This window comes from Hetaerina americana, unplaced genomic scaffold (assembly GCF_022747635.1).
Source record: "Hetaerina americana unplaced genomic scaffold, ioHetAmer1.1.p SCAF_1, whole genome shotgun sequence".
NCBI classification, from domain to species: Eukaryota; Metazoa; Arthropoda; class Insecta; order Odonata; family Calopterygidae; genus Hetaerina; species Hetaerina americana.
Window position 1 is genome coordinate 81,333,901 of NW_027286069.1, and position 21,558 is coordinate 81,355,458.

General features: G+C 38.4%; 2 protein-coding genes across 7 annotated transcripts in view; one reads left to right on the top strand and one right to left on the bottom strand.

Moving 5' to 3' along the window:
• LOC139693882 (uncharacterized) overlaps positions 1-4,873 on the bottom strand; it is a 136,819-nt gene extending 131,946 nt beyond the window's left edge. For all 6 annotated transcript variants that reach the window (XM_071592226.1, XM_071592217.1, XM_071592210.1 and 3 more), the window contains exon 1: positions 4,759-4,873. The gene's annotated coding sequence lies outside the window, so the exon portion shown is untranslated. The remainder of the gene's footprint in view (positions 1-4,758) is intronic.
• LOC139687047 (uncharacterized) lies at positions 476-20,278 on the top strand. Its single transcript, XM_071584180.1, has 5 exons — positions 476-923; positions 4,775-4,961; positions 16,244-16,255; positions 17,287-17,519; positions 19,863-20,278. Exons 1-5 carry the CDS (start codon positions 698-700, stop codon positions 20,036-20,038), a joined length of 834 nt encoding a protein of 277 aa, XP_071440281.1. The 5' UTR covers positions 476-697; the 3' UTR covers positions 20,039-20,278.
• Positions 20,279-21,558: the final 1,280 nt, after the last annotated feature.

Sequence of the window (21,558 nt, forward strand, 5' to 3'; positions counted from 1 at the left end):
TTGAATATCAATTGACGAAAACCAGTAAAATTCAAAGCGGAAAGAGATATTTCTCTGAGATAAACAGCAGTCTCGGCTGCATTAAATTAATAAGAATAGCTGGAAAATTTAATCTAACTTGTGTTCCTCTCTTTATGGAATCCGATAGTTTAACGGGTATTTTTCCGCTCCAAAGTGCGTGCTATTGTCGCGCTCGTTGGCTTTAATCACCGATACAATAAATATACATAAAAAATAATATTTGAGCACCACGACTGTTTCTTTGTGGAACAGTGACAACTGATCTCCGCAAAAAAGGAGCAAAATTTCATCACATTGAAATGCCTGAAATTGCGCAATCAAAACCATTAAACTGTGAAGACAAGCATGCTTTGAGGTTAATTCGTATAATTATGCACTCCTTTAACTCGAGTGTAAAAATTTATTAAGTCATTTCCCCATCGTCCATTCCCCGGTTCCGCATATATAGTGGAGCACCATGTTTGTCGCCACCCCGGGAGTGAGGACAACTCATCAGGGCCAACTGGTCATTCATTCTAAGCTATAAAAAGTTGACCTTTTTCCGACACGGGCTCTACACTAGATGCACGCGTCCGTATCGCCACCCGCGAGTCTAGAACAACCCTCTCCTCAATAGAGCACGCGGGCGACACCGTGCACATCACAAGAGCAAGAAAAATAAAGTCACGGTCCGGGCATGAATCGATGGAACGCCCTGCTGCCGGCATCGGCGCTGCTGTTCGCCGCCGCGGTACTGGCCTCGAACCCCACGGAGCACCACCCGCGGCGGCCAGGCATGTACACCAGCAGATACGACCACATCAACCTGGACGGGATCTTGAAGAGCGACAGATTGCTCAAGAATTACTTCGACTGCTTGATGGACAAGGGACCCTGCACGGCGGACGGCAGTGAGCTGAAAAGTGAGTGCGTCTCTTTCCCTCCCCCACGCTCCGTCATTGCTAGCTCACACGATTAGAAGAATACAATACCTCATAAACCTGTCACGGCGATAGCGTGAAATGGTGAGCATCAACGTACATTAGTGCAATTGGTCAGTGAGAGAAGAATGCGATGTAATATTGTGAAAAATTCTACTGCGCAGTTGTTAATTGTGGCAATCATCAGTCGCGAAAATTATTTAATTACCACGGTTGAAAAACAAAACAAATTTTCTCGTCAGGGTAAGGCCAGAACGCTGAGATTTATGATCCAATTTCAAAAGGGAATACGTTTTAATAGAGGTTTATATGTCACTTTCCTGTTATCCTAGTTACGTATAGTTCGAATGATTTGCTCATTAGCTTCATTTTACCGGAAGCACAATCGTCTTTTTCCGTTCGGGGGAAGCTTCTGGATATTAAATTATTACATTTTTAATCAAGGAATGCAGTGAATAGAGCTATTGCACAATAAGTGAAATATCAACTTGCTCTTCTGTAATATTTTCTCTTTTAAAATATATTCGGATATTTTAAAAGCTTTTCTTGACTTCCCCTTTTATTTAAACAATAAGAAAGAAATGTTTATGGAATACTACAAAAAACTTATCTATTTTTTTGACTTATTCCTTACTCCTCACAAAATTAACCTATTAAATGCTCATTTAGAGCATTTAAGATTTAGCAGAAAATGATTCCGTAAATTGCAATAACCCGTATTTTTTTGACTTAACTTTAAAAAATAACACTTGAAGCTGCCTAGTTTATGTAATTGCTTTCATTTTATTTTGCAACTAAGGTGCCATTTTCTTGAAATATGCAAATAAAATATCAATGGCATGAACTGACAGGAATATTTTAAATGAGGGCACCATTGTGCAGATTAAATGAATTTTCAAATTTAAACAATGTTATAAATACCCAAGTCATAAAGAGTCATAAGAATATGATGTAATAAACAATTGTCAAGTACGAGGAGCAAAGAACCATCAACTGCCAGTAGATTCAACTACAGTTATCAATCCAAAGATTTGATTGGTCAGTTTGATGCATGAGAGTTCAACTAGTATTAATCCCGACAGCGTTTTAAATTCACATATCGGGGTAAGGGACCCAGCTCCTTTCCCTGTGCCACCTGTGGTATCCCAGGAGCATCTAGTACCCGACAAAAATTACACAGCTTGGGTGAAGCTGAGAGTGCCCAGGGGCGTCACCCAGAAGCAAACCCGGGCCCTCCGGTCAGTAGTCCATCCTCTTTCCACTGGTGTACCACTTCCACCGCAAGGGGATAATATTATTAAATTCACAATAAAAGCAATAACGATCCGGAGAATTTACTCATAGTCATACAAAATAGCACCGTGAATAATGCATAATACTGCGCTTAGTTTTAAAAATAGTAAATCTCCTCGTAGTATCGCCTTTTTATATATATTTTTGAATTAATAACCAACTTTAATCGCATTAGTAATTTATCGTTTTGTTTATTAACATAGTTTGATTGTGCATATAAATTGATTACCTGTGGAGGTATTACAGGAAATTGCCAAAAAATATTTCCAGCCGTTTAGGCTTTCGAAGATTTACTGAGCTGAATTGAAATCAACAGCTACATGAAATTGATACACACGCAATGTCCAAAACGGAGAGCCACGAAAATTTAATTTTCATAAAAGTAGACTTAGTGAAGGTAACCTGGAAAAGGTGAAGCCATATTTTCTTTCAAGCAATAAAGATCACCCATTCTGAGTTCGAGCTCGCATGAGAAATACATTCACAGTGTCTAAATTTTATATTCATCTAAAATTTTCAATTAAGCCGATAGACTTCGCTTTTTAGCAAAGATTTCCCAAAATGCAGAATCAGCACATTAGAGAAGTAATCGGTTACATTAGGGATTGCGTGAAAAAAAAACCCTTTCTTTAAAGCAGCTGAAGTGCTGGGAGGGGAAATGATACACGGCAAGACGGGGTGTGATGTGGGATGTAGGAATGGTAACAATGTCCGAAATCGGTTGACATTTCAGTCATAAATATAACGTTCGTTAATTAATGGACTTGGGGCTAATGGGCGACCCCTATGCGAGACGCCTTTTCTTCCAACATGCAAGACGGCGACGTTGAAGTGGATTGCTAGACTCGCGCTACGTATGACGTAATGCCAGACCAAGAATATGCTGCGCCACTTACAGCATTGCCTTAGAAAGTTCCCTTTGCCCTTGGATGAAAAGAAAATTAATCGCATGAAATATTTAAGATGATGGCAGTGATAGGAAAGTGCTTGCAAATCTTCTTTCCGGAGGATATAATATTATGAAACGCGTCGTTACGTCGTGGATATCTAAGCTATCATAGAAGTGGTCGCCTAATAAGTGGGTTACTGTAAATGCTCTCATTTGTTTGTCAATCCCTGTTTCTATGGCAGGTGTATGTCATGCTCATTTATGGCTGATTTGACCTCACGTGCATTGCTTAACTATCATTTAGCCTCCTTTCTTTCGTTCACATGCAGAGCTGATTGGTTACAGATATGGCCTATAAAAACCTTTTATATCTTCAGAAAATAAAATGTGGAAAGACTTTTGTAACTAAACACGTCGGCCGTGTCGGTGGTAAGTAAATCTGGTAAGGACCTTTTATCCAACAGGTTTCATTGGTTTTTTATGTGTGTACATCATTTTATCTTTCAATTTTACGTACCATGTAAATTTATTCCTCGAAGATGATGAGAGGGTCATTCGATCCTACAGGATTTCAGATAAATTTTGTCACCACTCTTGACATCACTATCATATTTTTTAAATCATTAAGCCAACTCTCGTATTAGTTGTAACTTAATGGGGAGGTGACCGACAGCTACGATTATTTGTGCCATTAGTGATAGATTTGGTAGGAATACGATTTTTAGAGAATGCGAGAAGGAAGGGCGGAAAGAAACCTGGTGCCGGAATTAATTGTGTTGCCGAAGCGCTCCTACTTTTAACAAATGCCCCGAGGGGTCAACAATGGAACGTCCCGTCGGACGGACGGCATACTCCGGTTAAAGAGCTCACCAAATAGCACCCTAAGTAGGCATCAGGAAACCAATGAAAAATCCTGTCGTCACCGTCGGCATACGAACCCGGGCCCACTGTGTCGGAAGCCAATATACTAGTCACAGCATCATCCCAATCCCCTTGCATCTGGTAAGATTTAACTCATGCTAATTCATAGGTGAAGATAACCGCTGTGTCATTTCTAAGCTTGCTCACTCCGAAAATAATCAAGTCGTCCTTCGTGATTTTTTTCACATTGCCAAAAAAGATTGATTTAACTTCCAACGGTTGAAATATATAGACAAATCGTGTCAGAGATTTTGACCGATTTTGAAATATATTCCAAATGAGATCAGCACCAATTATTTTCTACTTTTGGTTTCTATAAGCCCACACGAAAAATTTCAACAAAAAGTTTAGTATACTCTTTTTAAATCCCTTGAAGGTCTCCATTAATTTAATGTTCACGCGAAATAGATGGTATTCGACACTGGCGGGAAGGATAATGAACGAACAGAACATGAAGCTTTTATCATGCTGCAATATAATGTTGTTGATAAGTTGAATAAATGTTCACATTAACGCAAAAACATACGACACGCAACCATAACAGGGAAATGCCAGCATTGGCATTGGGTATTTTTCGATGCAAATATGCGTGGAGGGAGGCAAATATATTCACAAGATGGAATGATATCCAGTATTTCCCTTGGAGCTGGTATTTGGAATTGCATTCAGCCCGTGAAATGTGCATAATTCTGATACCATAAAACCTAAACTTACCAATTTTATTTTTCAGGGAATATACCCGACGCCCTCCAGACGGGTTGCAGTAAGTGCACCGAAAAGCAGAGGGATGGAGCCCAGGTAGTCATCAAGCACCTGATGGAGCACAAACCGGATCTTTGGAAGCAGCTCGAGGCCAAGTGGGACCCGGAGGGAGAGTACATCAAGAGGCTGCAGGAACAGAAGGCGAAGGACACAAATTAAAAGATGTAGAAAAAGACGCTTTCAATGAGGAACGGCGGACAAAATCCAGACATTAACTCGAAACAAGATCTCGAACATACGAGTTGTGGCCATTCAGACGGCATTAGTGAAATCGGCGAAAGATGCATGAACATTTTAATATGAAGAAGGGAGTAAATAAAATGATATGCAAACCTCCTGGACTACAATATGCAAGACTATTTCCTTCTAACTCATTAAGACTAATTATTTTCAACGCAGAATTATAACTCAATACGGAATAAACTCGTTTGCGTAACACGCCATCGATCTTTATTCCATTGACTTAAGAATTACCGAATAAGTACTGATTCACAATTAAATTAACAGCATTTTCAATTGTCTCGGTTATCAAATTTCGCATTAAAAATCTATGCTTCCAAAAGATATATTTTCATTATGACTTTGCCTAAACAAATCTTTACATTATGTTTCCTCGAGTATGAAGTCCTCGGAAGTAGAAACTTAACTACTAGTCTATGAATATGCCCAAACTTCACTCAATTACACTCATAATTCGTCTAATGTTGGATATGTCCCATGTTCTAAACTTTCGGACAACCATAAAATTGCAACTGGATGCAATAAATGATTTCATTTGAAAGAAAATATGAAAGAAATAAAACATATCAAAATAATCGGCATGGAATTACGTGCCTTAATAATACTTGAACTAACACGCTTTCCCACTGATCTCAAAGGCGTAAAAATAACAGATGCTAACACAACGGGTGTATCCATATACTATATATATATATATACATATATATAAATCGGTAGTGTATTAAAACATCAGAAAGGCAATCAGTTTTCACCATATTATAGCTGCTCAAATTGGAATTACAGAAATATCCCGATAACATCACGTGCTCCGAGAATTTATCTTATGTAACTAATGAATTTTTTTAAGGATATGAAATACATTCAACATTTAAATTCAATTCCTCACTTGGTTAGACTAACAAGGAGAAAACATAACACTACCTCACACGACTTATACATTTCTACTTATTTTAAAAAGCATTTTACAGAATACACGTATATCAGAATAACTCTACGAGTATGGACACTGGCAGGAGTCAAAGAGGTCGCAGAAGCCAGATCGACCGTGATGCTAAATTTTTCATTAAGTGGACCGAATGTTACTTTTTCATACCCTTACCGGGGAAGCATTAGCTTAACAGTTCACTTATCATGTAGAAGCTTATGTTTAACCAGTAATGCTCATTCCATGGCTGTGATTAATATTTATTAAAACATTTGCAAAACATATATTTATGTCGGCCTTGGTACAGAAAACTGATCTTTTTACATTCTTGTATTAAAATGAAGCATTAAGTTCTTTTCCATTCAAGGGCAAATTGTCGGCTGAAGAAATTCAATGTGTTCCTTTGCCGAGGTAACGCTATTAAAATATTAATCTTATACTTAGCTGTCCTGTGTGTACATTGTGAACGAATAAAAACTGCGAAAAGATATTAACGGAACGAACATTTTTTAATTTATGATACATAAGTGTTACTCATTATTTCTATTTTAATGTATTTGTCTGCAACTACGTCAGCACCATGCCCAATTAAATATAAAAAAAACCAAATCAAGTCTAAATAGTGACGATATTTCCTTGCTATGAAGTACTATTAAGAATATAACACCCTTTGCCAACTCTGTAACAGCAATCTTTTTAAGAAAATAAGTTGGGTAAACTGGTTAAGGCGAGCATATAGTGCATAAGAATGCAAATGTTATTTTTAAGCTATAATCAACAAAAATATAAATAGCGTCATTGTATCATATAATATATCACCAGTATACATTTTTATTTAAATGTACCAGGACGCTTCATTTATACTTCGATTGAAGCACCTGCTAGAATCAATTACAGCCACTATAACTGATTATTTGCTTGATGAAATTTATATTCTCCGACTTACAGCTAGATGAACATACACCTTTCCCTCATGACTTCGAAAGAGCTTTTTAGATTGGCTTTAAATCTCGAATTGCACTAAAACAAGAGGAGCTGAAGGCCATGATAGTTTAAGCGTAAGATAATTGTATAGTTATTTTTTCTGATAGCAAAGCGAAAGTGCACTTCAGTGGATGAAACTCGTTTAGGCATATAATTTGTCTGCAACGTTATTCAATGCCAGTATAGCTTGCATTATAGTACATAGTACTTAAAATATTCGCACTGTCATCGCAGAATATTTATGAAAGCGCGTCATTGGACAGTTATCTTCAATTGTGAGTTTACAAAATTTGATCGGTGATGATTACAGGCAGTCATTTCGACACATGATAGTAAAATATGAAAGGAAAAAACAAGGGACTAGAAAAATAATGATTTGAGAGGTTTACTTTCTCAGGAAAATCAGCTTATCCAGGTATTTGTGAGATCTTAAGTCCATAATCGATTATTTTAAAACAGTTTGGCGGCAACACTATAACTGAGATTCTTCAGCCCAGTTGATGATCATTTTTTTCTTTCTGCACATATGTACTAATACAATGAAAATTTAACAAATTATTTGGTCAGTACAATGAAAAGACTATATTGTCTAAATAAAGACTCAAGCTATTATGAAAAACAACAATAACTTAGAATTATAGCAAAATAAAGTCGGTGCTTAATGCAATATTCACTGATTGAGATGTATACGTTTGTACCAGAGATAAAGAGGCAAGTTAATAGTACACGATGGCTGCAATTCAGAAAAAATTAGAGAGTGAATGTCACATTTAAGGGGTATATCATTCCTGTTCCGCAAAAACCTATATCAATACACGAGTATTTGACTCAATCATATAAAGCATAGTAATAAATATATTACAAAAATTACCAAGTCTATGGGTGGACATTTATTACAACGAAGCCAAATTGCATCATTTATTTTTATTTACATAGTAGCATTGAATTTGTTTCAACGGATATCTGATAAGTTGAAACGTAAGTGATGTTAATAAATAAAAAAATATACTGGGAAATTACACTTAGGTGAAATAACTTTCCACACTTAGGATGGAGTCAAGTCAGGGATTCTAAAATATATTTTGGTTTTCAAATCTAGATTTCAAAGATGTGAATGAAAATGTTTGACATTGCATTGGCGATTGAGTTTAGAACCTATGAACCAGCTGATCCAAAAGCGAACAATGGCCTTCGGAACAGGATAAATATACTTGTGGACTTTGAACTTGCACCTTTCGGTTGAATCTCAGACCTGCTGCTCAAAGCTTGTCTCAGTTTGGTCATTCCAAGCCTTTAAAGTATTTAACTCTGTTCCAAAAGTTATCAAGTCCACACTTGACAGTAAATTTAGGGTAGAATGTCTTATTTAATACATTTAAGAATAATGTTTAGAGAATTTCTGATTGATTTGAGGCTCAGGGAAACAAACCCTCCTATTTGCTGATGTAGTATGAATAGAGAGCAATAAAGACGTTGGTGCTTCAATTGCTTGTGTCCCCACATTTGAAGGTTAGAATTTGACTATAATTAGCAATATTTTTGCATAATGATTGTAAAAACAGGAGCAAATGCACAAACCATCGACAGAAGTTAGCCAAAGTAGTTTAATAATCCCTTGGTCATAATTAAAATAAACTTCGCGGTTCCTCGGGACGTGTGTAGTTATTTCAACTTAATGGTTTTGTACTTGTCTTTGTTGACCCATGACTGGGGAACTCTGACATGGTTTACCTGGAGAAGATTCCGTGAGAAAAAGGCAAATTTAGATGCAATTAGCTGTGCACGATTCCCTCCACGCACAAGATATCAGTTCTTAATTTTCGAGAATTGAGGTAGGGTGAGTTTGCGTAGATGGCGTAATAATTTGCGAAGACCAACTGCCGACCTTCCGAAGCCAGCCCGTGTAAGTCAGGAAGGTGGAAAGTCTTGGATGGGATTTTTCGAGTACCACTAATGGGTGGAGAGGAAAACATTTGAAGAGCAGAAAACCCTCCTTGAAATGGAATGGCAAACAAAGCGACCCCGTCATTTTCAAAGAGAATGGTAAGGAGAAGCATCGAGCTTCCTTGAACCCTTTGGGTAGGTACATCACCGTTGAAAGCAATCTCTTCAAGGAAACGAAAACAATTTCAGGAAACTTAAATACCGCCTTGCATTTATATTAATTGAAAATGACTTCGACGGGAACAAATTATGATTCAACGAAAAAAAGGGGACGACCTTGACGGTCTTGTCTGATTCCTGTGTTCTTAGGTTAATACGAAAGTATTTCCAAACTAGCGGTAAGAGATGACGATACGCCAATCGGCTATCGAGAGATTGGACACATCTTGCCCCAATTTCTTCCGTTGTTCGGGGGAAACAAAATGGTATGTTGGTACGGAACGCTTTTCGCTTGAAAACTGGCCAGATTCCAGTTTCATTAAAAGCAATTCATGAAATTCCATGTATCCGTCTTTTTCCCTTCGGTTCGCTGAAGAGGGCCACTTTGTGGCCGAAACACGCGTGTTCGACGCATTTCCTATTTGCTCTTTACCTGTGTCCAGATTCTCCCAGAAGTTGGGCCCTTTTGAGTGTGTGTTTCTTGAGTGCTTGTGTGTGTGATTGGTCTGTACCAGTCACAAAGCGTGTGCTTGAGAATTTCCTGGAATCTTTAACGGGGTCTACTCCACAGCCTCGTGAAGGATTCCATCTCCATCTGAAATTCTTTAACAGGGTCTCACAGCCTCGTGAAGGATTTCAGTCGGGATAGTGTGCGTGTGGCTGTGTGTTGGTCCCTGACGCGGATTAATTTCCCGTAAACCACCACAGAGGGTATTCTGGTCGAGAGGTTGTGGTTGGTCCCTGACGTGATTCCCGTCACACCAACACAACAATTAGTCTGACGAGAGATTTGCTACTAATTTTTACGGCCATTGGAGTTTTCTTCCCCATTCTTATAGAATAGCTAATTAAAAATAAACGTTTCTATCATTATGTACATCGCGTAAAATAACAATCAACGCTGATAGATTGCAAACTTTCATATTCACGAGTCAACTTTTAAATACTAGTTGGAAGTTAGGTAATAAAAGGTGGCTACATACATCCAATTAACTCAGCTAATCACAATTAATCTACCGTTTAAGTCTAATATTAGTCTACCGTTTAAGGTAGGTCTTAGATGGACGAATAGACTAATCACCATTCAATTTCTAACCCTCAACTAATAGGACATACCCTGATGCTCTACACCACAAAACTCTTCTTCCGTCTCCCTTCATTGCGTCCAACGTGACTATTCTTTTCCTTCCCCCACCCGCTTAACGTTCTCCCTTCTGCGACAGTCTTCACAATCTATTTCCAATCAAAATGCTCTGCATCCATTTTTCTTGCCTCTCACAAAGTCCAAGAAACTGTGGGAGATGCCGCAACAGTAGCTTTTAACGGAGTCATCCGCTAAGTGTGCATCACAATGCAATAATGTATTGTTTTTAAAGTTGGCTTTAACCTCATAGACTGTGGCGCTTCGCGCACGACTACGAATGCCTGTGAAATTGTGTTTACGGTATTTTGTCCTAATATCTTGTTGCTTTAAATCCCCCAAAATTTCAGAGTTTAAGAGGACGCCTCGATATTTTAACTGGCTAAATAATTCGGTCGGACGAGGGATCCGGGTTCGAATCGCGGTCAAGGCGAATGATTTCTACACTCTGAAATTTCTGCATTTTTAGCCTCCTTAGACTTCATTAAAAAACTCCTCTCTTCATTCCCACCATGTAGTTTTCCTTTCCTATAAATTACCTTTTACAACGTTCTCCACACCCACAACTCAGAAGCCTCCGATCTACACCTATCATCTTGCCTCGTTGACCACGTTTCCGCGCCATAAAAAAACTAGACCTCATATCAATTTTTTCGCGTTTCTTTTTTAACATCCTTATTCAACGTACTTATCATTTCTTCCGTCAACACATCAACCTATGTTCCAGTAAAAACTTCTTCGCCCAACGCGATTCTTCTTGAATATGTTAGAATAATACATACAAGTAATAGGAATAATATATGAGCTACAAGGAAATAATTTAAGTTGCGGATAAAAATGAGGATATTTAGTCTCCGCTAGTAAAATACCCTCGTCATTTTTTTTTCGACCCCTATAATCAAGGTATGTTCGACCCAACATGAAGCATGTACACGATGAAGAAATTTGACCCCTGAAAAAGAAATCTGGTACCTGAAGGATCTTGAGCCGATGTATTTACGGCCATTTACCTTCCTTGCAGCGTTCAATGGTTTTTGGGAAGTCGCCCGGGTGCCAACTCATATTTGAAGAGTGGTTGGTTATCCAGGATATACCAAAGTTTGGACTGTCTGGTCTTGGTTCCACCGCACCAAAAGTAAAATCGAGCTAATGCGGGTAAATGTCAACCGTTTACCGTTTCCCAATCCCAACCAAAATATTTATTCTTCCATGATCGACTAGGAAAGTAAACTTGGCTTCTAATGAAGGCAAGTTGGGGAGAGCAAATAAGATATGGTCAGCAGCTCATCAGTTATTCTTGAGGGATACTTAGGGATTTCTCTGAGAACTAATTTACAGAGAGAATTTCGGTTTTATAATTTAAACTGGATGCATATTTACCATCTCTGAAAAACTTACGGGAGTAACATTCATGAGATTAAAACAGGCAAGATGGTCACTTCCTGTCAAGAGATTTGGTCGAGATGACGAGAGAGAGACTTGATTCTCGGAACTATGCTAATCGGGGAGGTGGGGGGATAGCGCGAGTAGGTATTGACCTTGAAAGGAAATGGGAACCACATTTCAAAAGTTTGAATCAATAATATAAGATATGTCTTCAGAGCCAAATGCCACTTATAACCAAATAATGATAGAATTAATGATTGAATGGACGAAATTTTCAAGTGTCATTGTTTAAATTACCATTTCAAATTCGTTTTTTTCACGATGAAATTCTAGTTGCACAGTTTTCAAGGTAAGAAACGTGAAGTGTTTGTAACGCGTTCCAGGAACTTCGAAGGACAGGAAAAGGGACCGGAACATTATTTTTGACCTTCTATGAGAACCTGAAGTCACTACATCAGATGAATGATGAGTGCCTCGACTCATTTAGGTAGGACGAGTGGGACGCACTCTAAATTCATTTTTACGTTGGCGCGCGCAATGATGCGACATATCATCACAATCCAATCTTCTGCCACATTGGGTAATTACTCTATTCAGTGACAGGGTGGACTTGTTTGTACAATTTGCCAAAAGGTAAGCGCAAATTTGTCATTGGTTTAAAAGTTTAAAGCATTTTATTGTAAATTGAAAAAGAATTCGATGAAGAATATTTCACTATTTCAAAACGTACTCCCTCGATGAGATTTAGTATTTACCTAAATAAGAATGAATAATTATTTGAAACGTTTGGCCTACCGAAGTGTTAGCTTCTCAAAGCTACAGAATACTTCGCAATTTCGAAGAGTTTGCCCATGCATAGCCTTGAAGTGGTAATGAATCAGATCAACACTATCACCGGGATTTATAAGGATGTACGGTTTAAAATGCTTATGAAACATTTAGAATTATTTCCAGAGTACTTTTAAATGAAGGTTACTCTGTGATGCAACTGGTAAGGATGAACTGAGGATTCTGAAATTTAAATATCTTTCAAAAACCCTCACTTTATGTTTTTCCCAAAATTTGACAATTCTTAGCTTTGTGCGTGCGCATTACTACGTATTTTTACATCTATATCTGAAAATTAAAACAAAAATACAACAACAACAGGATTATAAGCATACAAAAAGTAATCATATGGAGAACTGACGTCTATCGCCTGGGATTCATGCCAAAAAAGCATCAAAAACTTCAAACATCATTAATTCCAATAATTGGTATAATTAAATGAGAATAATGGCGAAACATTTACAGAACCGGCGAAAAAACGCCAAAACAAGAATGTTCAAACAATTTAAATAGTTCGCAGAAACTGCGTTTTAGATCTATAATACTTAGTCCTCATGAAATACGTAAATCGCAATTTAGTTCACGGAAATGGCACCATATACGACGGTTACGACTCGCAACATATATATCCAAACAGACGATTGACAGCCAAAATATTTTATTTGTTACGATAACCAAATGAATTCGTGTTCAACAAGTGGATTCAGTTCATTAATAGAGATTTGTTTGACAACGCTTCACCTAAAACGTTGCCTTTTCCTAGTTCCTTGAGCCTCGAAATTTGCTAGAATGACGGAGTTAGTCGTATAAAATAATAGAAACAAATGCTTGAAGTTAATCTTAGCTCACGACCGTAAAATCTATAAATAAAAGAAAATGTAGAGCGGTAACGATTCTTTACTAAGCATTTTTATAGATAAATAGGTGCAAATGAATGTGGACGAGCAAAAGCCACCATATCCTTAAGTAAAATTAGTTAAAATTTATATTTGAATACATACGATTTAAGATCAACTAAGCTTGGCCAAAATACGAAATAAGATATCAGATTGACTGTTATTATTAGATAACTCCTAAAGACATTAGGGGCACTCAAAAGCATAAATTTAACGAAGTGGTGGAAACAAGCTTGAAGCTGTGGGTAAAAATGTTACATGCATTTCACGAAATGGGCTTATCTTTAAACAGATACCGTCACTCAGCCCATAATGTTCATCGAAATACACAATCACTTCGAGGCATCGTATTTTTGGACTCCGGCCTGCCCGACATGCTGCCGCCAAAAGCCCAACCGTTAGTTCTCTCGAGCGAAAGGAAGTAAGACTGAAGGAGGAAATGAGGGTGAATTGGAGAATTTCTAGACACTGGAAACGGAATGAGAGAGGTTGGTCGAGGGAGGGTAGGGTGCAAGAGGAGAGGGAGAGTAGGGTGCAAGAGGAGAGGGAGGAGGAGGTGGAAGAGGAAAAGGTGAAGAAGGCACGCCGACCAAAACCAAATTTAGAAGGGAATCGAACGAGCGGATTGCGTGAGCCTACTCAGACGTCCCAGTCGCTTCATTTCAGTCAGTTGCCGTGATTCGACGACTGACTCAAGTGGCCGGTCGTCCCTGGCCAAAGCGAGAGAGGCAATAGCAAGAGCGGGCGCGCGCTACTGAGGCCCGTGTAACCTCAACTGGGGACGCAGCGGCGGCGGGTGACTCGACGCTTGGAGGGGGCGTGAGAGAGAGAGAGAGGGATAACTCGTGCGCGGATCGTTTTGGCGGAGCACTCGGGAGGTGAACCGAGGCGCTGACAGTTTGGAAGAGGGTTGAGGGAAGACGAGCCGCCCGAAAAAGAGAGGAGAGGGGAGTGACGAAGAGATAGAAGTGAATCGGGCTTGAAACCAAAGAGGTAGGTGATGTCGGGGAGGGGAGGACAATTACCGCTGCCTTTTCTCACGGGTGTGTTTGGATGAACGCCAGCTCCCTATTTGTTTTCCGAGGCAGCCCTTGCGAGACCAGTACTGTTCGGACATTCACGATATTATGCTGTTATGAGGTGCGACGTAATGATACCGCGGCATAACTATTCTCATGAAGTTAGGCAACAAAAGAAGGAATTTACATGAATTTTCAAAAAAAAGACTACTTAGAAGGTTTAGACGACAGTTTACATTTATTGTGATTTGATTTATTCCCTTTATGTTGATGTGCTCCTCTATGAACAATGAAATGATTTTAGTTTTAATCGCTACATTTTAAGAAAGAAGGTATGTATAGTTTCGAAGGCTAGGGATCATAGACCCCAGCTACGACAGAAGGGAGTTTACCGTTGATACGTAAAAAGTATAATAGTCATATGGACGTTGTAGTCCAGTTAGCCAATCGTAGTCCAAGTTCAGCTTAACTATTGACCTAGGGGACCGGTTTCGATTCTTGGTGACGCCTGGGCATCCTCGGCTTCATTCAAGCTGCGTGATTTTTTGGCCGCCAGATCTTCCTGGGAAACCCAAGTCGGCACAGGGAAAGAAACTGGCTCCCCATCTCAGATGCGTGCATTTTACACAACGTATAGTTTGGGTGGTAAGGCCTACCTTCGCCTGCCAGAACAAACCTTAATTGGTTGATTGCTGTGGTTAGTTGAATTTATAACACGTATATTCCTTGTTCGTTTTTTTAGAACATCAAATACATTATAAATTCTTTGTTCCTTAACGTTATGAAATGTGTAATCTTAAACTTCTTATATATTTTATCTGTAGAGTGTTAGTTTAAATAGTCTAGCATACTGGAGGAATTATGACAATAATATCAGTTTATGTACGTATATACGTAAATAAATCGATGTATAGTGATATAAAAATCATTTCTTACGATTTTTATTTACTGGCCCCAAAATTTGTTTAATTAATAAAAACGTTTTATCGATTGACATTTTTCCAAATTACTCGATTAAAACCATCATTTTTAAAGGAATAAATCCAGAAAGGAATTTCTAAAACTCCAATATCCCAACGAAAAATCATTTACAGTGTTGAATGCCGACTAGTTAATGAAGTACAGGAAACAATATTGATTACTCAGAGAAATAAAATGAAAATAAATGGATCATGCATTTAAACACCGCCAGAAGTAAATTTCGAAACGAATTAGTTCCTACACTTCAAATCTCCTTCAAAATAAATCATCATCACAATGGGATTGTGTCAATGGTTCTTCATTTGATTCTTTTGCGCATCCATTCGGAAAAACAATAATATAACATCGGGGACCATTTTTCAGATAAATGCTCATCCGCAGAGAATCGGGCCAGCTGCGACATACCGAATAAATGCTTTCCAATAATACGCCAGAATGAAACCTTGCCTCCAACATCGGAATCCAGAGCCCTTCAACCTTAGCACTCTCTCGATTTCTTGCAACCAGATAAGTCAATGCCTTGAGAAAAAAACTACGAGACGGAATCCCTCCATAAAATACCCATTCCTTATTAGTGTTCTAATCTTATTGCCTAATCTCAGTAAAAAAATTTCCTTTATTAAAAGGATCTTTTAGCGGCGCAAATTACGAAGCGTATTTGAAATATCAAACGCGATGATTTTGAGTGCACACAGGAACGCGTATCCTTGAAGCCGGAATGAAACCGGTTCCAATTTCCTCGCTTCTATTTCATTCCAGCTATTTTTCACAGAGACATTTTCCTCGTTCTAAGACCAGAAGCAGACTCTTCAACTGTTGCCCAATAATCTGCGCATATCGTGAGCCTCATTCCATTTAAAATTACGATATGAACCTCTGCGCACATGCACACAATATCTAACACCATATACGGTCGTTCCACTTCCCAACGAAGATATATTCACACGTAATGTTTTCATTCGACTTCTTAAACTACTCCATTACCAAATGGAAACATGTCATGGAAACATGTACACATGCATCGTGATGCGTAATGAAATGATGCAAACATTACCGAATGAAAAATAGCATGTACTCAAAAGTTCGATAGCAAGAATGAACAATCTAATGCGCGAATCCTCGATTACGGAATGAAACATAACAAAAGGAAAATTTCTCGGTAAAATCAGGAACGGTTTTTCATCCCACCCAAGCTTCTTTTATTAAAGAAGGAGAAAACTTTGATTTGCATCTACAATTAAGCATGTTAATGAGATGTGAATGCCACATATTCAGTTGAAGTACATTCAGTTCAATTTGGCGCAGACGTGTTTCATATAACTTTAAAAACATTTTCTTTCAGATAAAATCACCGAAAGATCTTGTAATCATAATCTTGTATAAGATCTTGTCAACATTGAAAGTGTTAGCGCCGACCAAGATAGCGTAGCGTTTCACGAAATCCTGTTTCTGCTTCAGAAAGCATTTAGATACACTTTTTATCTCCCACTATAATGCTCACAACTGTCTGTTACATCACGTATAGATGAGTTGTTTTACAATTGCGTAATTAACGGGATTATTTTATAATGCACAAGAATTGCATGAAAAAGTAACAAGCCGATTGTTTATATGTATTTTTATTGAATGTGTGCCACATTATACAGGCAATAACTTTAACTATAATGCATCATGTCCACTTCTTTAATGTTAAGGCGCTGTTCAATCGCTAAACTCTAACCGGAAGAAAATTACCTTCTTCCTCCAGCGGAGAGGAGGAAAATTAATTGGAAATGATGGCGAATGTATAATGCTCGAGAGATAGTTTTACAGGGCAAATGAAATTTGTGAATTACCAATTTCCAATAAAATCTTACAAAAATAGAAATACTATAAAAACTAAATCGCCCCTGATGTGTTTTTACCGTGAAGCAAAACTATCATTTATTGTTCTTACGCGGCAAGTGGATTCTGACGTGCGTCTCCATTTTGCTACAGAGTAAAGATGATCCTGGGACACTTCCTGACGGTTTTGGCAGTGGTCTACTCGTCGCCGCCTCCAGCCATTTCGGCACCTGCCGGCGAGAGGGAGGGTAAATCACCTGCTTACACGACACGCTTCGACTACGTGAACGTCGACAGGTTCCTCAGCAACACCAGACTTCTCAACTCCTACTTGGCGTGCATAATGGATAAAGGACCTTGCACCAAAGAAGGCAACGAGCTAAAGGGTAACCAAGACACGCTCTTTGAACGTGCACCAAACTTCCTCCTTCCTCTCTAAACCTCTCCTCGACATACACACGAGGCCTAAGAGACTAGTTTTAACCTAGAAATAGCAAACTCTGGGAAGCATGACTATCCCAGTGGGCAACCTTGGTGCAGGTTTATTTTTGACTTTATTTGCATTACTCTTAAAATATTTGAATGTTACAATACCCAAATTCAAGGAAATAGGTCACTCTGATTCACGTTATCGTTCAACACATACGTAGGCATTCTAATACCAATATTCCCGATTATATTAATTTTGGTTTGGTAAATTGTTATTTCCGTGTAAATTATATGATGTTATCTTCATATAGGCTGAATTTTACTTATTCAGGGAGAGACTTTCTCATAATCAAACGATTGATCTTCACTGTCCTCCTGAAATATTTCTTTTAATTTAAATACGCATCAACTGATTCTTAGCGCTCGCCCATTTGGTTTGAATTTGTTAAATTTTTTTGCTCACCTATTACTATCTCAAAGTTTGACATTCAGTTCACAGTATTCCTCCCGCCACTGTTCTCCGTTTTCGTCACTAATTCATTCTCGCGTACCGCACTCCACGGTTTTATTATTCTTTATAGGTTGAACTTTTCCGACTTGGCATTATTTCTCTAGCTACGCTTAGTCCCACTTATATTTGTCCCACTCTTGCTGCTTCCACGAGCCTTCATGAATGGGTGCACCACTCTGGTCGAGTCTTGATGATGCGTCACTCACCCCATCCAGGTCACATATTTTCACACTTCTCGGTCTAATATCTGTACGTTCGCTAGCTCCTTTAAATTCATTAACGTAACCGTATTCGAATTTTTTGGCATTGGTAGTGGTTGAGGCCGAACCTATGCAAATATATCATGATTGGAAGATCAGGAAAAATAAATTCAGCATCCAAGAGATCAAATGAATTCAATAAAATGTGTAGCGAAACCCGTGAGTATAAATTCATCTAAACTGTGAAATGCTCGTGGATCTGATTTTTCAAAACGTCCAATGAGGATTTTACGTTCTTGAACGTCTTTACCTACTTACTATATGTTTGGTTTATATTCAGTAAAATCGAGTGAATTGACAATGAGAATTAACTTCCTAGGAAAAGGTTCACAATTGGCTTTTCAAGGAATATAGTAGCCGTATGATTTGATGTAGATAATGAGAAAAAACAACAAATTGATAAATGCATATTATCACATAGGAAAATTATTTACTAACTACAAAAACACCCTAATTTATGAACGCTTATTAATAGAATCAGCAAATGTAACATCAGTGAGTTCTAAACTCTGGCTATCAATAAATTCGTGAAACTGAATTTAAAAAAGCAAGCTACCTCAAAATATGTGAAGCAGAGCTTATCGTGCGCAAGACATAGAGGCTCCTTTCCTGAGCCTTGAATTAAAATTATTTTTTTAAGTACCCATGTAACCTAAACGTAAAGCTAAAAAAGAAGACCAAGGTTAACGGATATTACGCACAGATATCACGAAAGCGTTTCGCGAAGTCCCATTTAGTGGTCATAATTACGAAAGTTAGCAGTTTCGTGCGCCAGCCGAACGGGTAACAAACCTACTCCAACCAATTGCGACGAAGCGAAGAGTAGTCGGAAAGAAGACGGTTTTCGTCAATTTCATACAAAACATTTCCTAAAAGGAAGACATCAACAGTAATTTATCCATTTAAAATTATCTCAATGATGTTCCATCAGAACAAAACACAAGTTTTTCTGGACTCTTCCTCTCATAACCCTTAGCTTGATGTGGACGTAACATTTACCGAGGTGCAAATTCATCCCAAATTCCCAATTAGCAAACGACCTAATCGTACCTTAATAACAATCAATGGAAGATTACATTTTTGAATGAAGAATACAATGTATCTTTCCATTGTCCTTGGACAGTGGAAAGCTACATTGTATTGACAGTGAAAAGATACTTTGAATTGTTCATTTAATAAACATGAATTTCCACAAAGTTGAGCCGGGAACAATTGAAGATTACATTGTTTCTTATTTCATGAACAAACAACTATTAATCGGGTCCACAGAGTAAACTCTCATGCTCCAAATGCTACCCGCTTACCTAAATATCTACTAACCTACAACACCTATTAACTACTGCTACTACACCTAGCAACTTGAACCCCTTACAGCTAATTATTCAAGGACATTTACACCCCCGTTAAGAACTACTACATATACTATTTATTCCGACATTTAACTATAAAGGCATACATGTATATGCCGTCCATTTAACTACATCATGTAGACAAGTACCAATACTAAAGAGAGAATTATTCCAAAACAGTGATTCTTCCGGACGCGATAAGGACCGACTGCAGCAAGTGCACGGAGAGGCAGAAGGCTGGAATTGAAAAGGTGACAAATTTCTTGAAACAAAATAAGATGGAGCAATGGAAGGAACTGAGCGAGAAGCTTGACCCGGAAGGTTCGCAGCGGGAGAAGAACAAACAGCAACGCTGAGGAGGAACAAAAAGGTTTGAGAAGAAGGCCATTTCCCTTGCGCCGCCGCTAACGAGAATGTAAAAAAAACGGAGAGGAGAGAGATGGATGAAAGACTTGACGCCCTGTTAATGCTCGATCTTCCTTTTTCATTATCTCGTAAGTGATATCTGGTTGACGGGTAAGCAAAATCATCCCCTCGCCCATTCGCACAAAACTGCCCGTGTAATAACTTTTGTACTTTTTTAATGAAAATAAAGTTCTGAGGCTTCTGCGAAAATCTCACAAGGTACTTATTTCACCCCGATGAATCGAGGCTTCTAGAATTTTGAGAATGATACTCAGACACGTAATCAGAAAACATCATGAGCACTATGCACGGTAAATGAAAACAGTTTACGTGGTAAAATTACGCAGAATTAAAATCTAAAAGATGTGATTCCACTGATTCCACCCTATTCTCCAATCTCTGATAAGTTTGATATCACCCAAGAGCAAAGCAAAATTCCGATACACCCCGATAAAGTTTACAAGTTAATAGGTCGGAATGGTTGAAGCTGCTTCACAATTGGGTACGGATTGGTAGAAAGACTCAAAGACGAAAATTGTGACTTATATTTTCGTATTTCCCCGTCAGGCCTAAAACATTAAATTTTGGAAGCAGTCTAAACGTTTCCGCTTTCCAGCTACTCAAATCACCCCCTCAGTGATGAGTAGTTGAAAGCCACTTTGGCGATATATGGGTATTTATTTATTTATTTATCGACTTAATTGGGCGAGGTTGAGACTAATAGTCCCTTCTTCCACCTATAGTATAGGCATACGTATAGTATTGGTATAGGCATACAGGTATGAGTTCGTGTGCACAAGTATATATATGTACATAGATACATGCAACATGAATTCCTTTTTTTTAAAGCGCGCAAATCAGGCTGTAGAAGTTTTAGCTAGGTAAGAGTGGTCTCATTAGACAGCCGAGGATCTGAAGTTTTTCCCCCATCCCGGTCAGTCACTATCATGCATTGGAACAGTAAGGAGCGTGCGTTTGCCGTCGAGGCCTACTTTTCGAACGGATGTTCTGTGATTACAACCCATTGGGCCTTCCGAAATCGCTTCAATGGAGCCCCGGTTGGGGCCTCTCCCGGACCGGACATAAATTGTTACATGGGTCACTACGTTCAGACAAACCGCGATGGCGACAAGACGAAGAACTGGACTCTCTCGGCCCATCAGATCACCTAAGAAAATTGAGGTAATCAGATTCTGTTTAATAAAATGGGTTTTATTGATTTTGAAAATGGGAAGTTATGTTGCCGCACCCTGTATGTACCTACATGAAAATGTGGCAAAATAATACACGGAGCTCGTCGTGAAAATAATAGTACCGTTTGGCTGCAAAAAATTAGATAATAGGGTGTACTTATTTTATTGTTATAATTTCAATATAATTACCGTAAAATTGAAGTACTCCTCGTTTCTTGGTATTATCTTGATTATATCTACAAGGTGCCTCCAAAATTTAAAAAGTATCTCCATAACCT